Source organism: Chaetodon auriga, chromosome 10 (genome assembly GCF_051107435.1).
Source record: "Chaetodon auriga isolate fChaAug3 chromosome 10, fChaAug3.hap1, whole genome shotgun sequence".
NCBI classification, from domain to species: Eukaryota; Metazoa; Chordata; class Actinopteri; order Chaetodontiformes; family Chaetodontidae; genus Chaetodon; species Chaetodon auriga.
The window spans coordinates 7,273,137-7,294,356 of NC_135083.1; the positions used below are offsets into that span (position 1 = coordinate 7,273,137).

At 41.7% G+C, this 21,220-nt stretch overlaps 3 protein-coding genes across 7 annotated transcripts in view; 1 reads left to right on the plus strand and 2 right to left on the minus strand.

The window, feature by feature from the left end:
* The window catches only part of pacsin1a (protein kinase C and casein kinase substrate in neurons 1a), a 32,543-nt gene extending 28,303 nt beyond the window's left edge, over positions 1 to 4,240 (plus strand). For all 4 annotated transcript variants that reach the window (XM_076742046.1, XM_076742047.1, XM_076742048.1 and 1 more), the window contains one exon: positions 1,647 to 4,240. In XM_076742046.1, the coding sequence (XP_076598161.1) occupies positions 1,647 to 1,756 (110 nt within the window). In that variant the 3' untranslated portion in view covers positions 1,757 to 4,240. The remainder of the gene's footprint in view (positions 1 to 1,646) is intronic.
* Positions 4,241 to 5,071: 831 nt separating this feature from the next.
* On the minus strand, positions 5,072 to 8,607 carry LOC143327602 (SAM pointed domain-containing Ets transcription factor-like). The gene is made up of 5 exons (XM_076742050.1): positions 8,199 to 8,607; positions 6,585 to 6,782; positions 6,383 to 6,427; positions 6,110 to 6,247; positions 5,072 to 5,250 (listed from the first exon to the last, which is right to left on the minus strand). Exons 1-5 carry the CDS (start codon positions 8,605 to 8,607, stop codon positions 5,072 to 5,074), a joined length of 969 nt encoding a protein of 322 aa, XP_076598165.1.
* Positions 8,608 to 14,257: 5,650 nt separating this feature from the next.
* On the minus strand, positions 14,258 to 20,935 carry LOC143327493 (protein ILRUN-like). 2 transcript variants are annotated; one of them, XM_076741860.1, is made up of 5 exons: positions 20,665 to 20,935; positions 18,801 to 18,955; positions 18,478 to 18,675; positions 17,072 to 17,397; positions 14,258 to 16,654 (listed from the first exon to the last, which is right to left on the minus strand). In XM_076741860.1, the coding sequence occupies exons 1-5, from the start codon at positions 20,820 to 20,822 to the stop codon at positions 16,619 to 16,621; spliced, it is 873 nt and encodes a 290-aa protein (XP_076597975.1). In that variant the 5' UTR covers positions 20,823 to 20,935; the 3' UTR covers positions 14,258 to 16,618. The 2 variants fall into 2 exon arrangements, 1 of the variants encoding a protein (XP_076597975.1); XR_013077741.1 differs by having other exon boundaries at positions 15,351 to 16,868; positions 16,913 to 17,397.
* Between the last annotated feature and the right edge of the window lie 285 nt (positions 20,936 to 21,220).

The window sequence follows — 21,220 nt, forward strand, 5'->3', positions numbered from 1 at the left end:
ATCCTGATGCTGCCTTCCTCGAGGGAGGATAGCAGTGATTAGTCTGTAATGGCCACATGGAAAACAAATTGCAGGCACTTGCCACCAATTAACACGAGCTGTTTGGGAAATGGTGAGGAAAAGTGCTTTAAAGCCCCACACCATGACGTGACGAACAACTTAAAGACGAGCTTTACGCGACAAAATAACTGTTGAAGAAACCACATCTGTGCGCCTTCATCTCAAGCTCTCTTAACCCTGTTTGAGATGAGGTGTTCTTAAATAATCTTTGGGGCGTCTGGGAGGGACTGAATTGATCTACACAGACTTCTAGTACCTGCATGCAATTTCTATGAGTTTCTTTGTTCTTTCTGAACAGAAAAAAGTTGCCCTGTGGCATTTTCTTGCAAACAGACAGTTTCTATTAACATCCAGTGTTACTCACCACGTGTTGAATGAACGTCTTTCCTCAGAAAACACTTGCAAGCAAACCTGCATTGTTTGCATACGAGTTAACTTGCGACCAGTCTTCTTCTTCCTTACATTTTCTTGGCACACCGCCGTGATTCTTGGTACTTTATCGCCACTTGTACATCGGTGGAATAATGCGAAGCTACTGGCAGGGACTGTATGGCCTCACACATGCGTATTTGTGCAAGTGTGTCCTCTTGTGCGTTCATGTGAACAAACCAAACAAGGACTCATTCATAAAAACATTGTTCGGTAGAGCTTCTTGTGGTAGAAAGCTCTCCAGGGTACCGTTTGCTTACTTTACCTTCATTGTAGGGTGAAGCTGGGTTGGCACAGCACATTCACATTGTTAATTTAAATTCAATAGATATGCAAAAAAAACTTAAATGAAAACTTGAAATGCTGTGAAAAACACAGCTGCAGCTTCCAGAAGACACTGAGGTCATGTTCCCTGTATTTTATCTGGACTAAGTGGATTTTTTTAAAGACTCTTTCCAGTATATTCTACAATAGAAAAATAACTTGAACACCCTGAAAATCTGCTTTTTACTGACCTCCAGTCATTTAACGCCTCTCCTTGCTGTAGTGATGTACAAGTGTGTTGTGAGAAATACTCTTACTCAGTTTTGTGCCAAGTTAGAGGAGAAGATTAACCCCCTCCCCTGTCTGTATGCTAAATATGAAGCTACAGATAGCTTAGCTTAGCGCAAAGACTGGAAACAAGGGGACAAACCATCACTTCTAAAGCTCAGTAATGAATTTTTTATGTCTTGCAAAAAGCTAAAAATAACTTGTGGTTTCAAAGGAGGTTACATGCTGAACTCTTTCTTGGAACTTGGAGCTTTAAAGGTGCTGCCAGGTAGCTGTTTGCTGTGTTTCCAGTCTTTATGCTAAGCTACGCTAACCACCTACTGGCAGGAGTTTTGATATTTCTTCTACAGGCTCAACCGTCATATCAGTTTTCTTATCTAAATCGTCCAAAATGTCAAACAATTTTTGACTGGTTAACTGAGAGGATAAAATATGAAACCTTCATGATGTCAGCATTTCAAAAGTCTTCACTACGATACTGTGCGAAAACAAACATTACATCAATAAGCACTACAGAGCATCAACCAGCAGAAATGTGAGGTGATATTTAGATTTCACTCTTTGAAACACTGCGTGCTGCTTAAGGAGTGGTGTCTCCTTCACAGGTGATGAACTGACCAAGACCGAGGATGAAGACGAGCAGGGCTGGTGTAGAGGTCGCTTGGACAACGGCCGAGAGGGACTGTACCCGGCCAATTATGTCGAGCCAATCTAGTCACGTTAACGGACAAGGACACGCCATTGGAGGCAGCTTGAACTGTCCCGTCCAATTGCACCGCACATAGCCAGAGACTTACGAGCAACACATCCCTTGCCCAACAGATGCGCCAAGCAGTCTTGCCTAAATAAAAACTTAGTAACCTAAAAGACAATATCAGTATACTATATTTTATCCAGCATTTGGGGTGGGTGGACTTACACATTTAAAAACAGGAGCAGCAGTTATTCCAGTATATACACACTCAACTATAACATCACAACAGTGCAGGAACACATTGCTTCTCTGTGTAGCTGTATTTAATGTATAATGCAGCTTATTTAAACTTGCAGTATCCTGCAGTCTGTTCTCTTGTGAAAATGGGAAGATAATATAATCAGTTAAACCCATTCGACAAAGACGAGCTTCTTTAACCTGCGTTGTGTATATACAGTGTGATGCCATTTTTGTGTAGCATTTCTGATGCTGTGTGCGGTCAGTCGTCATTCTTACATTGGGAATGCTGTGTAGTGTTTAAAGTACCACAGACAGTATCCTCTTTTTTTTTTAGTTTTTTTGTTTTTCTTTGTGATTTGGTCCAACCTCTTTCCAGTGTGTGCAGTGCAATGTGTTTTTAACTGTTTCTGAACGTGCATAGCAGCATGTGCTATGCAACAACTTGCATTCCCTGAATCCTGCAGCCTTGTTCAGGCTACAACTTGATGCAACACTTCAGCTACAAATGCAGAGTTCACTTCTTGGCATCACATGCTTCTGTTTTCATGAAAGGAACCTTGTTCATGAACAGATTTTATGTTCGTTTGTTTTGTTTTTAACATGATTTTTTTTTCGTAGCATCACATCTCCATGCAGTCAGTGGGAAGGATATGCAGTTTCTGCAGAGGCTTTCATTCTTGGTTCAGTAATTCAGGTCTCGTTTTAATCCACTAACTGCTAACGAGAAACACAAGTGATACATTCCCTCAGAGCGAAGGATCAAGTCATCTCCTTGGGTTTGCCACTGCAGTGTAAGAGGAGGGTTTCGAACAGTGCCTGTGCCGGCCACTTTTCTTCCAGAGTGAGGGGCCAATGGAGGCATGTCACTGTATTACTGTGCTCAGATCAGATGTCTGAAGATCGAAGCCTCTCCAACAGGACATGAATGTACTAGTGTTTGGGCTTGAAAGAGGCCATGTTGTCTAAACATGGCTCTCCACTGTCATTTAAAGCCCTACCTAGCAAAAAGCACTAGTTATGTGGCCCGTTCCCCTGCTGAGCCAAAGAACGACCCAATACCATCAACTACATGTTTTCTCTCCATGCAATAACTTCACATATCACATGTGAAACAGCTTCAGCGAAGATCAACTTGTAGCTGCCTCCCAGTCCACCCGAACTTCATTTGTCTGCAAAACCCTCACAGCGACACAGGGAATACATTTATCACCAGTGCTGCGCTGCATGTAAGACGACTCTTACACGGTGCATGACACGGTTCTTTTTAAATCTTTAACTTGCTCCATTAAATTTATAGCAGGAATTGCATTAACAGATGCTGATTAGTGAGTTATCTCGTTACAAGCTGCACCTAAATTAGATGGGAGAGATGCTTGTTCTAACTTAGCTGTCCTGAAGTTTTTAAATTTCACCGGACCAACAGCAGTCAGATGTGTTTAGCTCTGTGTCTGGAACAGGATTTGACAGGTTTGGGTCTCACACATGAGGAGAAACACATCACCAGCTCACAAGTTGTGTCTTAGAGTAAGCTGTCCAGCATAGCAAAAAGGACTCCTGTCATCAAACTGTCCCACGTTCTCGATGCGCATATGCACACACAAACACACACGCATTTAACACACGAACACACACAATACACGCAAGTTCACACACATAATCCACGTTACCAGGTTAATATTTTGGGGGAAAACATCTTCATCATCCAGTGTGTATGAGTTGTGTAAATGTAACAGAAAAAAAAGTTTAAAAAAAAAATGCAAGTGATTGACTATTAAGACAAAATGTAGTGTTATACATGTAAATGTGTTTCATTAAAATAACAGCAATGGAAAACATATTAAGTAATAGGTACCATATCGTATGAATTTCATTGCAATGGAATTGTCAGTGTATCATAAAAGCGTGACGTTATCCCACGCTGTCAGATTTGTATATGATGATGTAATTTAAAGATTATATTCTATTGTAACTGTACATCTGTGTTGAGTTGATGAGACCTAACCACGTCGAGGCAGTAAAAAGGTGTACATGTAAATGCTTTTTTATGTTGATGATCTCTTCCTTATGCACACAGGGGACAGCAGCTCATGTTGTGGAAACCCTCTATTAGCGGTCTAGAAGATGTATGTTCATAGTTAGTGATGTACTTTTATCTCCTAACTGGTGTAGTGCCTGTTCATCTTGATGTAACAAGAAGTTCATTTAAATATGCATAAAGATGATTATGATCACAGATAATAATGACGATAGTGATGAAAAACCCGACTCAAATTTGTTGTGATGGTGTCAATATTGCGATATTGGTTTGAAAGGGAAACAAGTTTGTTGAAAAAAAAAAAAAGCAGTTAGTGTCCGTGTGGTTTTTTGGCCTGCAGAGGTCATTTCAGGTGATTTATTACAGGATTCCTTGTTTCTACTTCTGAAGGAGGCAACCATTGGTAATTTATTGCTTTATTGTAGATTCTAAACATGAACCCAAAGACAGAAATGATAATCCGTCAAGGCAGGTTTAATAAAATATTCACTTACTTTGGCATTGCTCTGCAACTTCTGCATGTTCTCGACGCTTGAATGGGAATAACAAGAACTGTCTTCGGTAAAAAAGAGAAGTTCAAGGAGTAGTGTAACATTTTGAGAAATGGTGCTTATTTGCTTTCTTGCCAGGTGTGAGATGTATGTAGCCAGTTAGCATAGCTTAGCACAAAGACTGTTTTTTTAGGATAGGGCCAGGCTAGCTGTTTCCAGTCTTCATGCTAAGCTAAGACATCCAACTGTTTGCTTCATATTTAGAAGATGAAATATGTTTCCTTTTGAGAAACCAAACATCACACGAAATAATACATTTCAAATAGGCCTAAGAGTGCTAAAAACAACAAAATGGACAAATAAAATAAAATCCATTTGTCAGACTGATGAAGTAGAAGGATATTACGATAGGCAGGAGTGCATAGTTCAGTAGGCAGTCTTTACAATTGAAATTAAATCTCAAATACAAGGAACGAAAAAGCCTCAGAGTTCATGTTACTTCTACTGTATGTCCAGCATATCTTTGGTTCCTCCTCAGCTCATCTTCGGTCGATCGGTCAATCCTCTTCATCATACAGGGTTGACGAACTGGTAGACCAGTCTGCGTGATACATCAGGCTTTCGAATGATGCCTTTCTTGTAGTACTGGCGTATAGAGCGACTCAGTTTGTCATAGTTCATAGCCGGGCGGTTCTTCCTGATGCCCCATAGTCTGGCCACGTGAGCCGAGTCTTCTATTTTGAAAATACCTTGAGAGAGAAGACAGAAAATTGAATCAGCTGCGGTTCTGAGGTGAACAAGAGAGTCTTCAGCCACACTGGCAGTGTGAGGCTACATAGGTGGGACAGCCCATTGGACCAAAAGCCCATTTGTCCAACAGCCTGTTATCCCAAAAACGACCTTGCAAGAACACACACTCTCCCTGGAGCTTGTTGCCTTTAATATCTTAGTGTTGGGTTAAGGTTAGGGTATGTGGTTTGGTGAAAGGCCAGAAAGAGCCGATTAAGGTCAGAACCCCCTCCAATTCAGCAACGTGGAAATGGCTGGAAGTCACGGAAATAACAGCTGCAGGGTGTATTTTCAGAGCAATGGCCATTTATTTTCGGGTTTACAGGCTGTCGGAGAAATGGACTTGCAGTCCAGTGGGACTTTTTTCGGACAGCTGGTATCGGGGCTTCAAAATAATGGGTACAGCAGTACTTTTAGCTAAATGCTAACATCACAATGACAATGCTAAAGCGCTGATCTGCTATGCAAATATGATGCTTATCGTGTTTATTTAGCATGTTAGCATAAGAAGCTCACAAATACAGTACATTACTGAACCCATGCAGATGTCTGGATAGCTGCGTGAAACTATATTACAGTGTGTGATAAACCATGAATTTAGCCCTTACACTTCAGCTGACTGCCACTGTGTCGACATTTGAACACACCAATACTTCATTAATTGATTAACAGACCTTTCTAAGCTAAATGGAATTCAGCCTTCATTTATTTTATTGGTTCCTCCTTTTCCTGTTGTGACACATCAAAATGTCTTAAGTGAGAAAGGCCCCTGTTTATAAAGTGCCTGTGATCAGTGTCGGTGTCTCTCTGCCATCTCACCTTTTTCTTTGTTAAGCCAGCGGATGCACCGGCTGTAGTTATGAGGCTTGAGGAGCAGCTCTCGGAGGAACTGCCACAGGTGGATGGGCTGGCTGGGGTAGCTACACATCACATCTGACCAGGAATCTTCATCAGCTGCTGATGTAGGAGAGAGTTGCAGAAACCAGATGTTTGGTTTTTTTTTTCCACTTCACCTTGTTTTATTACTGAAATCATTGCAGCTATAGTCACAATTTTAATGGTGTAGAAATCTAGTTACAACCAAGAACTTACCAGATTTGCTGTCTTCTGGTGGGCCGCGCTCCTTCATCGCTGCAGCTAAAGGAACAGATAAAAAAAGAAGCTGTTCACGCCTCACAGAAAAGTCTTCAGTTCGCTCTTGGTCACGCTGCATTTGCTTTACTATCAACCTTTCCTAATTTGCTAACAGCAGAGTTGATTCAGGTTCATTTCCCGGTGCTGCTGTTGTTCTTACCAGATCTCCAGATGTCCAGGTGAGCATACAGCATGTCCCCTAACTGCAAGGAGCGTTGTCTGAAGTCTGCCTCTGTCATGGAGCACAGATCTCTGCCGGTCAGCTCCTGAAACATGCTGCTGACCTGTGGCAGCCTGTACAGGTGCTCGGTCCAGAGCAGCCATTTCTGGACGTGAACGCAGCTCCAGTCCAAAGGGTCTAAAGCGGAAAACACAGAGAGACCAGGTATTTCCCACACGTTCAGCTTTGACTTTCTGAAGCTGAGAGTATGCTAACAACCAGACCCCAACAGTTCAACAGGTCACTAATGGACGTTTGTTTTGATGAAGCCATTATCTTGCACTGAATTTCACATTGTTGATGATAATTGTTAATAATGCATATTCTCTACCGCCCACTATCTCTCTAACTCAGTTTACCACATCCCATATTATCATATTGTGGGTGCATGCTGGGCACTGCACCGGCTTTACTCATAAAGGTCAGTTTACTCGTCACAAGCAGTGCTGCTCATCCTGTGAAAACAAACGTGTAATGTCTTCTTTGGCTTGGGATGAAGTCTCAAGGGTTATTTCACCTTGTGCTTGGAGGCTAAAAAAATATCTAACAGTGTTACAAACAGCACCTCTGCTGCTTCCATTTTGACACTTATGAGAGTGCAATACTGATTAATTGGAGTACCCATTTAATACAGTGATTGTTTTTTAGTATGGTCAGGAATTGTTTTAAAATGTAAGATGTTCCCAAAAAAAAAAGAAGAACGTTTGGTGGAAATGAACTGTGAACAAGCTGAGCATCATTAAACTGAACAAGGTTAATGTGATTGAAGGACTTGTGACCTTTGATCTGTTAACCAGACCAGATCCCCAAAAACAAAACCTACAAATATTGTTGAAATGTTTCTGTAAAAGACCACATGCCTGATTTTACACACAGGGTTTACTCAGCCTGCGGATACCGTTTGTTAAATTCTTCTTCTTGGATACTACAAATCTTCACTGGAAAGCCTGTATTACAAACTGCTTATATGGAGTTTGAAATGTGTCTGTATGTCAGGCAGGTAGAGTCTAAAAATGATTTTGAGAAATAAAGGACCCAGGTTTCTTTAGCTTGAATAAAAAGGATAAAAAGGCAGAGTATGTCAGCCCCTTCTGCTTTTATTCTGACCTTTTTAAAAAAGGAAAGTCTCTCTTGCAGATCCGAATGCATTATGTTAACACTGCTTACACTCTCACACTTTTAAATTATGACTATGAAGTAGCTTGTATTATGAGCTGCTGTAAATGTGTCACCTGCTTTCTGAGTGAGGCAAGAAACAGACTGTAATAAAAGCAAATAATCACTCAACCAGCGTATGATTTTAAGGCTCTGGATAAAGACTCAGTTCATAAGAAGTAATGATAATCTTCTGTCAACAGAAACGTTTGCACAAGCTGGGCAGGGCCTCAGATGTTCACCAGCTATCAGTGGTGTCGCTGTGGATGTTGATGTGAGAGCAAACAAACAGATGATGGCCTCTGAAGGTTTATGAGGCTACAACCGCCAACACTAGTTTTTTATTCTATTTAAATGTGCGATGACAACATGACATTAACCGCTTGTGTTCTGTCCCACCTGATGCAATGTTGAGCAGCTTGCAAGCCGTTTCCACGTCTTTCAGCACTTCTCCCACCACCATGGTCTGGACCTGCTCCAGACAGCGCTCCTCCACCTGACCCTCCATCCCAGAGGCGGGATCTTGAGCTTGGCTGGGCTTGGCTTGGCTCGGCTCCGGTGTCCTGGCGGGAGGTGCTGCAGGAGCCGGGGCCTCTGTCATCCTCAGCACCCAGGGGTTCTCTTCCATATCCAGCCTGTCGCAGCAGGGGACGTAGACCCCTGGCCAGCTGAGCTCGGGCAGCCCCAACAAGCTGTGGGCTGTGGGTTTGACCTCCTCCGCCTCGTCCAGCCAGGCTGTTCTGGTGTCGCTGTGGTCGTGGTGACTGATGTGCAGAGGCGAGTGAACAGTGCAGCCTGGACTCCCCATGCTCAGGTTTGTTTAACACTGGAAGGAGAAAGCACACTTTCCATAAAACGCTGTCATCAGTGACAGATTTACACCCTGTGTGACATTTTGAACAGTGGCATCACCTTGTGAGACAGAGTTGCATTGATGCTTTGCTGAGACCATACCCAAATGCCCAATATTTAAACAGCAGCAATCCAAAAGTAAACTTGACATTTGTTGTGTTTACTCTGCTGGGACTTACTTAGAAATAAGAAATCCGTCATTCCAGCTTTGCCAGCTGGAGCCCTCGTGACAGCTAAATTCATTGAAGCCACTGTTTGTCTTTCAGCATGTTTTAATGTAACTGAACATTTAAATTTTTAATCCAGAGCCTCCAAGAATTCACTTCAAATTCCCACATGAATCTCCATGTTTGGAAATATTCAGCTCGAGCAGTTAAATTCTGACTTTGCTTTTCAGCATCAGTCAACAATATCAGAAAGCAATCTACTCCACCTTTTAGATAGTAAATACAAATAAAGAAAGGAGGATCAAAGCTTTGATTGAGACTCAAATATACGTAAAAACTGAATGTTCTAAAATGCACGTGATCACAGTGAAAGAGCTGTTTGGCTCCTATCACACCGTAACAGCCGGTGCCTTTTCAAAATGTCAAGTGCAGCAGGTAATTGCAAAAGAAAGCTTGATAGAATACAGCACACAGGGTGGGACACATTTAATATGTGGATAAAGGATAAGTAGCTGGAGTGTATTCATCATGGTGTGAGTAAGAGAACAGCTCACCCGACTGGGAGTGGTGCTGCAGGCCAGCATTTCATTTGGCAAAATTATACACCTGTTTCAAGCTATTTAATACATAATGCCTCTCATTGGCTCCCTTCACCCGCTGCTAATCTGAGCTCAACAGAATATATGAGGTGTTACAAAAGACTCAATTTGTTGACAGAAGTGAGTGAACATCATGAAAACTATCCACAGTCTTTACTTAAACAGATGTGAGGAGGAAAAGTTCAGCACTGTATTAGACTCTGAACACATCACGCTGAATATCATTCACCGGCTACCTTTTTGGTAAACATTGAGTGTGAAGCACAAATGGGTCGTCATTCTAAAACACTTCCACAACAGTGACACATGCTGCGAGGTGGCGTGATAAGAAACAAGGCGGTGCTCAAGAGCATGAACAAAACAGAGCCGTCAATAACTGACTACTGATTAAATGATTTATGTATGTTTGCAGGAGAAAGGAGGAGGCAAAAATGACACCAATAGCTGTTATTTATGGCCTATTGTCAACAATTTAATTTCCACAAAGGTTCATCATCATCAGAGTTGTGATTAATTGTGTGTAATGTGGCAGGAATAGCAATACGGGAGTTTAACAAACGTCAAAATAAAGGAGCAGTTCTCCTCTGACCGTGAACAAGGTGTTTGACCTTGATGTCACACCGCATTGTCCATGTCTCTACTATTATTTCCTCGCCTCCAGGTGTCAGCAGTTTAAATGTTCAGTGGCAGTAAAAACTCGCTCTTCTGGATCATCCTTTCTCTGTGTGTGTGTCCTCTGCTGCCCAAATGAAAGCAGCGTGCTCGTGAAAGCAGGTCTGTTTTGTAGACTTCTCTTTGGTGCCATGGTGAAGTGCTTTACACCTCATTATAGCCGCCGAACTGATATGAGAGGCATTTCCGCGATATGAAAAGCCGTGGTCATTCATCACTGTTCTTTGGACAAATCACACCTTTATGAGCTGTTCTATGTCTATTGGTTTTTACAGGCTGTACTCAAAAAGAAAAGTGAGAGTGGACAAGTAAGGGAACTATGTCATGGCTACGGACACGGTTTATGCAAAACAAAGATTATTAAATCAGCTCAGCCATTTTTTTTACCGGGCTCTTACAAAGTTGCATTACAACACTGTCATTTATCCAATTATATGTGCTTTGTTAGAAAATAACAGGAAAACACAAAACAAAAATTGGAATAAAAGTCTATTTTATGCTTTCGTCTGCATCTCAATTTGAAATACATCACTTTAAATAGTATTTGGGGCTTTCAGGGGTGTAGACATAATTAGAAAGTAAGCTAATTCATTTTAGTAATTATCAGTTGGAGCACGAAGAGGATGACTGGTACTGGAGGTAATAGCTGTATTAGCATTGCTAGCAGTGTAATCAGCTATAGTCTTAATAAAAAATAGAGGTGGACAGTCACTAAAAAAAAAAGTTCAATTTAAAGTAAATTTCTCAAGCATTGTGTTTCCATTCTCAGCTGCAAAATCTTTCATTTCAGTAAGACAAGATGATGCGACAGTTAGCCAGGATGGACAATACCCCTAAAATTAAAACTCAATGCCAAACACCACACTCATTCATGACCACTTTAAGTCCTGCAGGTAAGAAGCTCATTTTGAATGCACAAACAGCAAACACACCTTATTCTCATGCAAAGTAGCATTACTTTTACTCAAGTACCTGAGTACTTCTTTCACTACTGGTAACAGAAGTAGTAGCAGTGCTGGTAGCACTAATAATAGTAGTACAGTAGCAGTATTTTGAACTGTATTCTTACCTTGTCAGTGTTTGACAAAGTTGATTCGGTAGGTTTTCCAATGCTGGGGCTCTGCCGGGCTCTTCTCCTGAACCGTTCCTCTGTCTTAGTTACAGTTTGGACTAACGCCAAGGTCCAGCAACTCGTCCGCCCTCAGGTGAGGATGTGCTGTTGGTAGTTTTTGTCTCCTGCCCAGCACTCAGAGCTGGATCACTTCTGTCCACTCCAACCGCTGAGACACCTTGTTTGACTTCAAGTCTCAGCAGCAAGGGTTTGACTTTTTTTTTTTGGACAAGGTGCCTTCGTCACATATCAATTCTTAGAGCAAGGGTGTGTCCCAGTGAGGGAGGTTGCTCTAAGTGCATATATAATAATGACTTGAGGCAGTATTCAGATGCAGAGTTCCTTATGTAAACAAACCTTAACAGCCCGGGGAGACGCTGTGAATGCACCTGAGTTTTTTTTTTGTTTTTTTTTTAACATTTTCTGTAATCATTTCAACAATGGCAGTTTTGAAGGATGGTCTTCAAACTTTGTGAGCATAAGCCACAACCCTACTGAAGCCAGAGGATAAGTTCTAAATAACTTTTAAATTCTAACTTTATCTAATCAAATCCAGCCCACAAAGGTAATTGTGTTACAGTTCACCATTGTGTGTGAGAGGTGAGGAGGAATTCATGCCGGTTGTGGAGTAAAGCTCCCGCTCAGGCCCGACAGGAGGAAACTCAGCACAGAGAAAGTTCACTCACAATTTATCCGGGAAGCCTCACACATGACCCACATTCACTGTCAAGCTGTTTCACTGTTAGAGGGTCAACGCCAGTGGCTTAAAGGAAGTTAGGACAGGCCCCAGTGCACACAGTTATCACATGATCAAACAGAGACCTTGGACAACATCAACATATTACCCAGAAATCAACGTTGCATATCTGTATGTGACAAAAATACCAAAGAAAATGAATTGCGTATTTGTTTGAATAGGTTTTATAGCTTATGTAGAGTATGCATGATTCTGTTATAGGCTGCTGTTATTTTACCAAAAAAAGGAAAACCATGATGGCTTTTCCTTTTCAAGGGATTATACTGTAAATGGCAGCATTTGGAATTTGATATGGCATTTTCTTTTAATGCTGTGGCATTGCAGAAATGGCACTAACAAGCTCCAGGGCCACTGCATAGTCTGTATTTACACTGATTAGCACGCTATTTGCGGTTGCTCACCACCACTCAGGCTTTCAGAAGATGAAAGCTGTGCCTTTTGGGAACTGCCTCTAAAGGGTAGAGTTAGACGGAAAGTGATGCGTAGAAGCTAAGTTATGTCATAATGTGTCAGGATTCACTGAAAGACAGATGGACACCCTGCAAAAGGAGAGAGGATCTTATGCATTTGTAAATAATACAGTATGTGGTTACTGTGCACTGTAGGCTTGATTCCAGCCGGTGTGAGGATACAGAGGAACTGCAGCGTGAGCCATAAGAGGATTCCTACGGGAGAAATAAGGAGCAAAACAATAGATCAGTCTATTGTTTTGTCCATTATCCCGTCCAGCTTGAGAACAGTTGAAGTTTTGGTGACCCTACAACCCTCCCTCTAGCACCCCCAGCAGGCCCAGCAGAGAATCTGCTCTACAAATAACACTCGTGTAGAAGTCCTTTGAAATGTACTTGTGACAAAGCAATGAGAAACAAGTTAATATGTAGATCGTGCTTAGTTTCTTTTTTGATAAATATGAGACAAATTCAGATAAAATACTCAGAGCTGCGGTTATATGTAAGAGAATAGGCAGGAGAAAGAAGAGGTCTTGATTTGAATTTTCCTGTCCTCTGGGGAATGGGTAAGAAATGGTTGAAGACTACACCAGGAAAAGTTGAATAACTGGAACACAGAGCGAATATGAATGTCGGAAAGGGGGAAAGAGAAAGCAAGTGTGTAAATATTTGCTTAAACTAAACAGTAATGTTTGTGCGGCTATGTTGAAATATTCTAAAGAGCTGCTTGCCTCTGGATCCACCCACATAATCATCTTTAAAAGCCTTCTAAAAGATTGTGGAGTTACATCACACCGACGCTTTTACGTCAGCTGGATCTTTGCAGAGTCGCTGCGCCACCTTTAATATTTCTGTGGTGCCCTGCTGTAAAACATTCATCATTCAACCTGAGCAAACGTCGAGTGACCGTTGCTCCCTCGGGTAGTTTGGTTGTGCAGGCAGATGCAGTGGGGCCTAATAGATGGTGAGGCTTCAGACCGGTAAGCCTCCAGGTTGACCCGGAGGTTAACACGTCATCTGACACCTCCTTGAAGTGCAAAAGAGAGACAAACATCAGATGAGCCTGCTGTGCATCTGCTGACCATGATCTGTCTCAACTTTGAACTACGGTTACTGTTTTCTTCAGATAGATCCTCAATAAAATCACCACTCTCACCATTTTTAAAGTAAATCGAGTGCTCCCTGACACCAGAAAGCAATGCGCTCCTCTTGATTTTGACCCAGGTGGCCTTGTTGCTTATTTTCAATTTAACAGCACATAGTGTCCAAGGGCAGCCATCTGTGGTGCTTCACTATGTGGTGGGTAGCTACCCAATGTAGATACCTGGTTTAGTTATTTGGAAAAAACAAAATATGGAGAAGAGCCGGCAGTGCATGTAAATTGAGTCCCCAAGTGCCACAGAGTGTAGCACATTCATGTATTGAATAATGCATTAAATTAAGCAGTGGTCTTTTTATGTTAATCCAAATGTTTCTTTCTCCTTAAAACAGCTAACCAAGCACCTGTTCAATGCATCATTTCCCAAAAACACTAAATGCATAGACACATTCATTCATTTGGTAACACTGCTGCATGTCAGTGACCATATTTCCACTAACAGGCCAATAACATCACTCATGAATGCCAACAGATGGCATTTTGCGAGATATAAAAAGTACTTTTTTAACATCATATGTCATAGGAACTAAGAGAAATTTGACTGTGACTGATGATTAAGTGAAAACATATGGTGAAAATATAAAAGCTGGTGTTTAAATCTGCATAAAATCGTGACTTAAATCTGAGGTTTTGATTGCCTCAAATTGTAAATGAATGCTGCTGCACAAGCATGACAAGAAGCCCAAAACTTTAGCTTTCAGTGATAATTTAATCATACAAACATTCATCAAACACACGGGGAAAAAGCTTTCGTCTGTTTGCACTTCCTCACTCTCATAAATGTGCTGTTGTATGAGTCTAATGCCAACTGATTCATTCTGCAATCTGGCCGGTGGGAGCTTCAGAGATATTACATGAAGAGGAAAATACAGTTTGCACTTCATGAATTGACATTGACAGCAAACACCTTTGACAGCAGAGAGAAACATTTATCATTTCACACTTTGCACAGGAAATGCACGATGTTCTGCGAAAGAGCGAGGAGCCCAGAGATCCATGTGACATGTTGCAGTACTTATTGGCTGGTGTTGTCATGTAGTCAGAGCTCAGTAACCCTGGGGCTTTCAGTTAGTGCCTTATTGAAAAGGCTGTTTACCTGACGAGGTGGTCTAACTCACTGGCTGTGGATGGCAGATAAAATCACAGAGCTGGTGAACCCTTCAGGACTTAACAGCACTGGGAGGAGGAAAGTACACACAGGCCTCGTCGTGGAGGTCGCATTACTCGATGCATAGATCGGCCAGTTAGTGCAAGTAAATAATCAGTAACAACGCGATTCTGTCATTTTACTGGTGTGGTTACATTTGCAACTGAAATGATCGAACGGGATTAACTTTTTGTCGAAGGAGCTCATTAGACTCGAATGTGGAACGCATAATTCAAACAAGAGACTGGAGAATCAGAACAATAGTTACACCAATAAAACAGCCAGTTCAATGCAAATACACAGTGTGGAATCTTTGGGTAAATTACGTCTCCAGAAACATGATCCTCTTCTACATTCATCGAGTACATTCAACTTAATATAATAGAATAAAAGCGAGTCTGAGACAGCTTGAACATGTTAATTCAAAGCAGGGAGACAAAAAAATTCTGTCTTTAGCGCCGTTGCAGTGGTATACAGGTTTCACAGTGCTGTAAACTGTGGTATGAAAGTCGTCATACCATGCACATTTGCTTATCTACGCTATATTTAGTGATATTAAAAAAATATTTGAAGCTTATGTCAAATTTCATGTTTGTCAGGACATATTTTGTGAAATTACAATAAAGCTTTTTTTTTTTGATCCAAAAAATAAAATTCTGTTTTCATTCCTTTAAGGGTCACTGTAACTGATAATAATAGTCGTGCAATACAATATTTTCAGAGATGGTTATGGTACTGTGACCGTTGCAGCCCCAGTTCATATGGCTTGAAGTCAAAATCTGATGGCATAGTCTGCATTAATCTTGTGTTGCATGTAAAATCAACGAAATCTTAGATTCAGACAATGACTGAGGGGATCTCTAGTACTGCATAATTACCAATAACGGATATTCTGCTAATATTCTTCTAATATTTCATAGATGAGTACATGCCAAGTGCCAGCAATGACTCTATTTCAGGTGTGGAGAGAAACCTTCACTGGCTCAAAGGACTCTTTTATGCCAAATCAGTACGTTTCTTGCTTCTATTTACACTAAGTAGCTAAAAACCCTATTTGACTCTGGAACTCATACTAAAATTGCTGACTCTAAACTAGCTTCTTGTACAATGATCAAGACTAAAACTGACCTAATCGCAGGAGCTTTACTGTGAATAAGAGCTCAGTATCTCAGCGTCGATCTCAAAGGCCGACTCCCTCCAGTGGAGAAATGTTGCAGGTACTATGACAGCATGGAAATGATTGCCCAGAATGCACAAGCCATGTTGACAAACTGATGGGCTTTTAAATGATATTAGTTATATTTCTGAGGGGTGTTGCTCCCTCCCTCCACTTAAAAAGTCTATATTAAAAATTAGGATAAAAGGAAAGAAGATGATGTCTAGTGGTTTGTTCCAGCGACGCCCATATAATTAAATTTAGTTACAGGGAACCAAATCAATACACCAAGAGTCAGAGCAGAAACTGGAGAATCAGTTGGCAAAATAAATGGCTTTTCCTCCAAAGTCTCTCTTTCAGTTGCACAATGCACACACATATACACACAATTTCACAAATACACACTCCTGTCATTTTTTTCATTTGCACTCTGACAACTAAAAAAAGAAAAGAAAAGAAAAGAAAAAATCTGGAAAAAAAAAGAAAAAAGTTATCACTCAAAAGACTCATAGCACTCATTTTTTAACTTAGCATTCACACGTGCATACAGTGGGTTGTGGGATGTTGTTTGAGCTGCACGTCGGGAGCGTTGGCCTCTGGTTTCTCAAAGTGTAGCCGGACTTTGCATAAAGTGTTTTTGGATCTCCACACTCTCTGCCAGCTACCGATAAAGCCTCCTCTTTCTCGTACTGGTGTGACAGACTCCAGAGGTACGGTTTAGTGCTGCTTCACTCTGACAAGTCCCATGATTTAAGAGTGCCCAAAAGGATAGGGCTCCTGTATACCCTGAAAGGAAAAGAAAGGATTAAAGAGGAGACAGTAGGGCTGTAAGATACATACAATGAGACAGAACAAAGACTTAAATGTGTGTTGTCACTGTGTCTCAGTGCTGGTACATACTGAAAATACAAGACCTTTCATTGTACATACAGTGAAGCTGTTAGCTGCACAGCTAAAACGTATAGTTAGGTGAGTCAGTTGATAGAAAGTTAATCTGCACCTTCTTTGATCAGCGATTAAAGAAGGTGCAGATTATTTTCAAGCAAAAATAACATTTACTCCTTCCAGCTTTTCCTGCTTTTCTGTGTCTAGCGTGATAATGGACCTGATGATCTTTTTCTGATGACAAAAATTTCAGATAAAAATAACCCCAACCACCATCCACTCTCACAGAGAATCCCCTTGCTCTTTCATGTGTCTTACCTGGTTATAAGAGACTACTGATAGATTGCTTTGTAGACTGTTTGCTACTATATCCACAGAGTTGTGTGAAAGTCCATTCTGATCCTGCTGCAGCTCGTCGGGGCTTCCCTGCCAATGTTCCTCTGCGACCCTGTGACCGCTGGCATCGTGGAGGCTGTTGTTGTTGCTGTTGGGGCACTTGCTCTTCCCTGGCGAGGCGAAGGGGTTGTAGTCTCCTTCCAGGCTGCGGTTAGGCTGGGTGTTGAACTCGGCTTGGAAAGAGGAAAGCTGCTGTGTGACGCCGAGGAGGCCTCCGACCTCCACGCTCAGGATCACCCAAATGACATCTGTCAAAAGAAACAGACAGCGTGTTGTGATATACAAACACCGTCCCACGCTCCAACCTGTGCTTGCATGTATACAGTTAGAACTAAAACTAGCTTTAATTACCGAAAGACTGTCTTAACCAGCAGGCTCAAAATTCCAATTAGGCTCCGACACATTTAGATCATGTACAATGAAGCTGGACACACCATCATCACATCCTCAAAGATTTTAAGCGCTCCAGGTCTGCAGTTGTTCTCTCTCTTAAAGCCTCTCGGAGACTGATGGTGTGAAGTGAGGAATTGTTGCACCTCAATGAAATATTAAGGCCAAGTATAATTTTAATTGAGTATCCCTCTGCTGCTTAATTTGTAAGTAGGCAAGTCTTGAGGGACTTTCTGTTGGGATCCATCATGCACGTTGAGCTTGCAGGAGGACATAAATCAATTAAATGAATGACTCTTAATTTAATTTGTGTGTGCTAATAGAATGGCCGTCCACTCTCTTAATAGTTTTTACTGAGGGAAACGCATACAAAGTTACCGAGCACTTTGTCTTCAGCAACGACTGCTTATTGCTGCTGCTAACGACAGCGCTTGGCTTTATATTTGCACGTCAGCCGCTCAGCTCAAAACGAATGATTATCTATTGGAAAGAGAAGTACACTCAGGGCAGAGACAATCATTAGAGATGTTCTGTTCAGACTATCTATAAATTCAAGAAGCTTGATTTGTCCACTCAAAAGTCCAGAACCCAAATTCAGTTTACAAAGACGTAACAAATGAAAAGCAGCAAATTCTCACAGTAGAGAGGCAGGAACGAGCAAATGTTTGGAAGTGCTACTGGAAAGGTAACAAAATACTGAAATCACTTCCCAATGATTGTGCAAAAGAAACACCAGATTATGTTGAAAATCAATAATTTTTCCAGTATATTTGCATTCAAGCATATTTTTAACCTTGAAAACAGAGCAGCTAAAATTAATTTTCAAACTTTTCTTCACTTGGTATGAACCCTGCTAACAGTTTCAGTCTGTTCTTGAGCACGTGTATTAAAAAGCAGTAAGTCATCTGCGTTTTCAGTGTGAAGTTTGCTGTCCTCACCTCCATAGTAAAGTCCAGTAGCTGTGCACATTCTCCACTGGCCCTGGTACATGCCAGGAGACACGGGGCTCTGCATCTGCACACTAACATCGGCCATTTCCTGAGGGTCTAGAGACCGCACCATCACCATGTTCACATGTCCAAACTGATCTCCTCCAACATACTTCAGACAAACCCCGGGAGGCCATGACTCTGCACCTGAAGACACACAGACAACCATGTTGAACTTGACATGACATGTGACCAGAATCCTTTTTCATTTACAACATCTGATATCAGTTTTGTGCTCTATCATATTATGATTATTATTCCAGCAGACTTACCTGTGTTCTGTATCCTCCAGGTCTTTGTGAAAGGAGTATCTGGTGGAACTGATTCGCCCTCCCCAATTGTCACATCCCTCACTAAGGACATGCAGGGCGCACTGATGTTGGGACTCTCAAAGTCATAGTAGGCTCCGATGGCTGCTTGTAAATTCCTGGGACAACAGAGGTCAGAAATCCATGAGATCACAACAGATATGAATTGTATAACATGTGATTTGTGTAACAGAAACCGCGTGATTCAACAGCAGCTTGCACAGCCAAATATGTGAGCCAAATAACATCATGTATAGGGCTGCAAGTAGTGATTAGTTTAATTACTTATTGAACTTCTGATTCAATCATTTGGGCTATAAATGCCTGTCACAGTTTCCTCAAACATAAGGTGACTTCTTCTAGTTGTTTTTTCTGTCCAACCAAGAGCAAAGCACCGTGGAAGCTGTAGATACTGAATGATAAAAATAATCCTGCTTATTTCTTTGGACATGAACAAATGAACATGACCCATTTAACATTTAAAGTGGGAACCACAGGAACACACAGCAGCTTTTACAAGACCAATTAAAGAAGAATGGTACTATTTGAGGGACTGGGAGAAAATCTGGGTCCCTGAAAAAAAAAGTAATTTATTCTGCAAGAGGCAGTGCTAATTTAGTTTCCTGAGATCATCTGGTTCAAATGCACATATTGTGGCGAATAACTCAAATGTCTGCAGACCCAGACAGACTGGGAATGGGTGCTTCCCGTGACATGCCGGTCATCCATAAACCAGCAGTTTTTATTTTTAGAAAGCCCGTTGCAGAGAAGCCACTGCAGGGCATCGTGTGATACTACTCCAGCCTGATCTGATCTGCCCATAGCCGCTGTCTCTGTCATCTTCCACAGACCTGCACGGGCTTAATACTGCATATGCACAGAAAAGTGTATTTAAGGGAAGATTTCAGAGGGACCTTTTCCTCCCTCACACGGTGGTTTTCACTCAAGGACTTTGCACTGCTTACTGTATTCATTTTCTAAGTCACAGGACATCACATTTAGAATAGCATGGAAGCTGCAGTGCAGCCGCAGCCTGTAAAGTAATGTCAGCATGTGAAAAACACATATAAATACAGTCTGTCCGGGCACAGTGAGGTAAAGATTTACCAGGCTTGCACAACTCCTGTGTGAGCTTTGAGCTCGACTCGGCGTCATGTTGGACGGTTACGTAATAACGTTAACCAGCAGCGGTCCTCGCTGTGGTTGTGGTCAAGGAGAGACAGACATAACGCTAACGTTTGGTCATCCTGGCTGTTGTTTTTTCCCATAAGTGAACAGAATAAGCAACAGACTGTGAGGAAGTAATTAGGAACTTTTAATTATCCTTTCAGCGGAGTGACTAGCTAGCTGCTAGCACCTAGCTTAGTGTAACAGTGGCGACTAACTTAATGTACAACTCCTGTTATTAGCAGCATGAACAACCACGAAAAACACTCGTTCAAAAAGTGACTTTAAGGTGTTTCCGATCAAGTTTCGCACAAACCCGCTTCTATACGACCTGCAGTTTATTTATCGCGTAAAGATAAGCATTTTTATTATGTGTGCAACACCCACTAAGCTACCTGACAGGCAATCAAAAGTCGGAGACACGGTGACTCAGCTAACGCTTACGTTACTACAACGTCGTTAGCTGTCACTGAACCCACGTCTACATACCTAACGTAAACGCTAACACTGTCACAATGAGGGATAACACTTCCTTCACTGTTTTCCCAGCGAAATACCGCCATACAATGAGACAGCTGCGTACAAAGCTAGCTATGATAGCGTACAGTATCTGTTATCTAACATAAAACGCACGACAGGCCGGACGAGTCACCGAGCTCACCAGTTGGTCATGTCCAGAAAGAAGGCGCATCCGGCGGGGTTTAGCTGAAACCCGAGCAGCCTCTGAAATTCCGATATTAGGATATCTTTGTCTGTTGTGCCCATGCAGCTGAATTTCTGCATGAGCTCCTGGTCCAGGTCCAGGTCCATGCCCTCCATCGCGGATTCGGCTGGACAGAGACGGGGGCTTCGCTCCTAATTTAGTCCGAGGCCTCGACTTGTCATAACAAACTCAACGACAGGGCCGAGTGCGCATGTCACATGGTTGTGTTTTGTGCCTATGAGCCACAGGCCCGGTGAGGAAAGACAACACTGAGCTGGACTTTAAATGCATGAAAAGTACGTGTGTAGTTCCACATTACAGTGATAATAACGTGTAATTAACTGTGAGGGTAAATGAAGTCAATAACATCCAATAAAATATCTTTTGTGTTAAACTATCTGATAAAATATTGGGGAAAAAATATTGTTGTTTTCTTAACAATGCTGCATTTCTACACAGGAAAAGGATCAGTGTGACTGGTAATGCTTGTTTTATACACTGTTCATGGCCTGAT